The sequence below is a fragment of the Arachis hypogaea genome, chromosome 4 (assembly GCF_003086295.3).
Source record: "Arachis hypogaea cultivar Tifrunner chromosome 4, arahy.Tifrunner.gnm2.J5K5, whole genome shotgun sequence".
NCBI lineage: Eukaryota > Viridiplantae > Streptophyta > Magnoliopsida > Fabales > Fabaceae > Arachis > Arachis hypogaea.
The window spans coordinates 128,306,377-128,310,278 of NC_092039.1; the positions used below are offsets into that span (position 1 = coordinate 128,306,377).

General features: G+C 25.6%; 1 protein-coding gene across 1 annotated transcript; it reads left to right on the forward strand.

The window, feature by feature from the left end:
* Positions 1-219: 219 nt before the first annotated feature.
* LOC112744974 (adenylate isopentenyltransferase 5, chloroplastic-like) lies at positions 220-3,439 on the forward strand. Its single transcript, XM_072234718.1, has 2 exons — positions 220-320; positions 2,202-3,439. Exon 2 carries the CDS (start codon positions 2,211-2,213, stop codon positions 3,072-3,074), a length of 864 nt encoding a protein of 287 aa, XP_072090819.1. The 5' UTR covers positions 220-320; positions 2,202-2,210; the 3' UTR covers positions 3,075-3,439.
* Positions 3,440-3,902: the final 463 nt, after the last annotated feature.

Consider the following 3,902-nt stretch of genomic DNA (forward strand, 5'->3'; position numbering starts at 1 on the left):
TATATATTTAACCAAAAAAAGGATGCATTAAATTTTAAGAAAATAGAAAATGCAGCATAAATTTTAATCACACAAAAAGGAAATATATCTTTTGCAAAATCTTGAATAATAAATAAAAAAGACTAAAATAAATTAAAAAGAAAACAGAAGGAAATAAAATATTGCAAATAATTGGTGCATGTACAAAGTGCTGTTACTATAAATAAGGGTTTCAAGTTTCTCTGGTGAATGAATAGTAAACCACACTACAAGCATACTCATAAGAAGTTCAATTCACTGATTCAGTGCTCAGTTTCTTGAAGCTCATAACATAACAACTGGTGAGTTCATAGTTTAGTTTCTCATAAGCAACAAGTTTAATATATTAGAAATGCTATTTGTATACCAAAATTCATGATATATATTTTATTTTGTAGTAAAAAATTGTCACATAACATTTTTTTAGTGTATCTAAATTAAAAATGTTTTTCGTCTTTTTACTTTTTTTCGTTTTTTTATTCTAATTGCAAATCTTTAATTACAAATCTATCATCTATCATCTATCATTTATCTATCATATATTACATCTCTAATTTTATAATTAAAATGTATCACATACCATTTTTTATTATAATTGGAATTAAATCCCTCTAAAATTAAGAAATTCTCCTCTCCTTTTTACTAATTTTACAACCAAAATGTGACACATATTACTCTCTCATTGTAATCAAAATTAAATTTTTCCTCCAAAATTAAAGAATTTTTTCCTCTTCCTTACTAATTTTACAACCAAAATGTGTCACGTGTCACTCTCTCATTGCAATTGAAATTAAATCTTTCCCTCCAAAATTAAAGAGTTCTCTCCTCCTCCCTCTTCCTTTATCTATTTCTCTCATTCCTTTAACCACTCTATCTATTTTATATATCATTATCAATATCAATGACTAATTACTAATTTGACAATTAAAATGTGCAACATGACATTTTTAATTGTATTAAAATTAAAATTAAAATATTAAAATTGAAATTGAAATATACTTATATTATGTATCATATATTACTATCTAATTTAATAATCAAATGTGTCACATGACACTCTCTTATTCAAATTGAAAGAAAATATTTTTTTTTCAAAATTAATAAACTCCCTTCCTAAATTCTCTCATCTACCTCTCATAATTTTTCTATTTCTCTCTACTAATTTTGTCATCCGATATTTTTTACAATTAAAATAATTTTTTTCTTCTAAAATTAACAAACTCTCACTCTCACTCTCATTTTTCATCTTTATCTTTCTCTTTCTTTTCTCTCATTCTCTATTTTTTCTATTGTTCCCTTCTACAAAAAACAAAATTAACAAAATAATATAATTTAAATAAAAAATAATATTATTATTGTTATTATATACATAGTTTTTTAGTTTTTTATTTAATTTTAAATTTTTACCGCTTATCTTTCTAATCTATATTTTTATTTCTCTTCTTTCAAATATTTATTACATATAATTTGGAGAGAATACTAATGTTATAATTAAAAGTTAGAATCAAGATTCAATTGTTTAAAAAAAATTAATTTTGAGTTAATTTTATAACTATCAGTATAATTTTTTATACTAATATCTAATTACATTTTTATATACATAGGGAGAAAAAATATTATTTTTAAATAACAAGTATAAAAATTAATTATTTCTGTTTGTATAACAGACTTAACAGTTAACACTTAATTAAGTATACACGTTAAATTATTTTAAATTTTAGATAATAAATATTAAAATTAATTATTAATAAAAATTAGACTTTTTCATATAAAAATAATAACTAAAAATCTTATTATTTAATTTTTTATGTACAGATACCTTGGTCTTCTTAGCAAGAGACTTTTGTCAATCTACGACTTTTTTTTGTAAAAGTAGTTTGATTATATAAATATTTTGTGCCATACATAATCTATACTGTCAGAACAAAGTAGACCGTAGTTTTAAAAAATTTATATTCCCGTAATATTATTACGGGTAAAAATACTAGTAAACTACTAAAATCAGCTACTAATATATTTGTGTATAAATACATGTGTGGTTTAATTTATTTTCAATGTGTATTTATATTTTAACATATATTTTATACTTGTGGTTGATTTTGGTGGCTAATTTTGGTTTAATAATATATATATCTCCACCTTTTTTTTTAATATGACTCTCTTTTTTTGTGTTTAATTTCTAGGTTTTGAAAATGGCTCCAAGTTGGAGTGTTTCAAGCTTGGGTAAGAAGAAAGTGTTGTTCATAATGGGAACAACAGGATCTGGAAAATCGAAACTTTCCATCAACTTGGGGACCCAATTCCCCTGTGAAATAATTAATTCAGATAAAATCCAAGTGTACAGAGGGCTGGACATTGTGACGAACAAGATGGCACCTTCCCAACAAGGTGACATACCCCATCACTTGCTAAGCATAATTGATGATCCTGACTATGATTTCACTGCTAATGAATTCTGCAAAAATGTTCATGATGCCCTTGAACTCATAACCGAAAAAGGGAACATACCCATCATTGTTGGAGGCTCAAACTCTTACATTGAGGCATTAGTGAATGATCCCAAGGGTGAATTTCAATCCAAATATGATTGTTGCTTCATTTGGCTTGATGTGTCTCTCCCTGTTCTGTATGATTACTTAGACATTAGGGTTGATGAGATGGTTGATGCTGGTGTTGTTGATGAGATTCGTCGTGAGGCTTATGATCCCAAGAATTCTGATTATTCTCGTGGGGTTAGAAGAGCCATTGGAGTCCCTGAACTTCATTACTATTTTCACATCCTTCAGAATGATTCAAGTGATGATGTTGATGAGGCTTATAAGACTCGGGTGTTTCTTCATGCAATTGATACCATGAAGATCAACACTCATAAGTTGGCCAAGAATCAAGTCACCAAGATCAAAAGGATGGTCAATGAACTTGGTTGGAAGATGACTAGAATTGATTCTACACAAGTTTTTGAGGCTGTTTTGAGAGGAGAAGATTACAACCATCTTTATCAAGAGATTGTGCTCAAACCAAGTGTGGAGGTTGTTCGGAGGTTCCTAGATTATTGATGATTGAGACAAAAATTGTTCTTCTTTCTTAAAGGTAGTGCTCTTTGAATAATAAAATCTTTTTATTCTACTTCATATATTATTTGTCACATTTGATACAGTTTCTTTATCTGTATTTTTTATTGTGACGAATATTATATAGAATGGAGTAAAATATTTTGCTTATTCTTAGAGCACACTTGAAAAACAATGATCATGATAAAAAAAAAAAACAATTTCTCTATATAATTAAGAAAACAAAGGACTATTTACTCTTAACGAGTTTGTAGTTCCTATATATTTATTACAGAGTGTATTATGTCAATAATTATGCACAAAATAATAATAAAGAAAAATAAAGGGGTTAGTAGTACCCTATTTATATATATTTACATACATTTTTTTTTTGTTATGAATTTATAATTTTATATATTTGTTAATTTGTATTAATAGTGGTCAGAATTTGATTTATTTTTTTTTGGAGATCACTTTAATAAAGACACTAAAAATATCTTTTTTTTTAAAGATATTCACTCATGTCATATTATTATTGGACATCCTTATTAAACCGATAAATAATTTATTTTTTATTATAAACCAGAACAAAATCGGTTTATTATAACAATAATAATAAATCCAATTCTCTACATTATAATTATTAGACCCGATTTGATCCGATCGAATTATACCATCTAAACTAAATATCTTTAAATTTTTTGATAAAAAGACAATTATATCCCTGATTTTTTGTTTTTCGGACATTTAAATTCCTAAAAATTTAAAAATACAATTAAATCCCTAAAAAAATTGGGTTTATTATTATTGTTATAAAAAAATTGGTTTTATTCT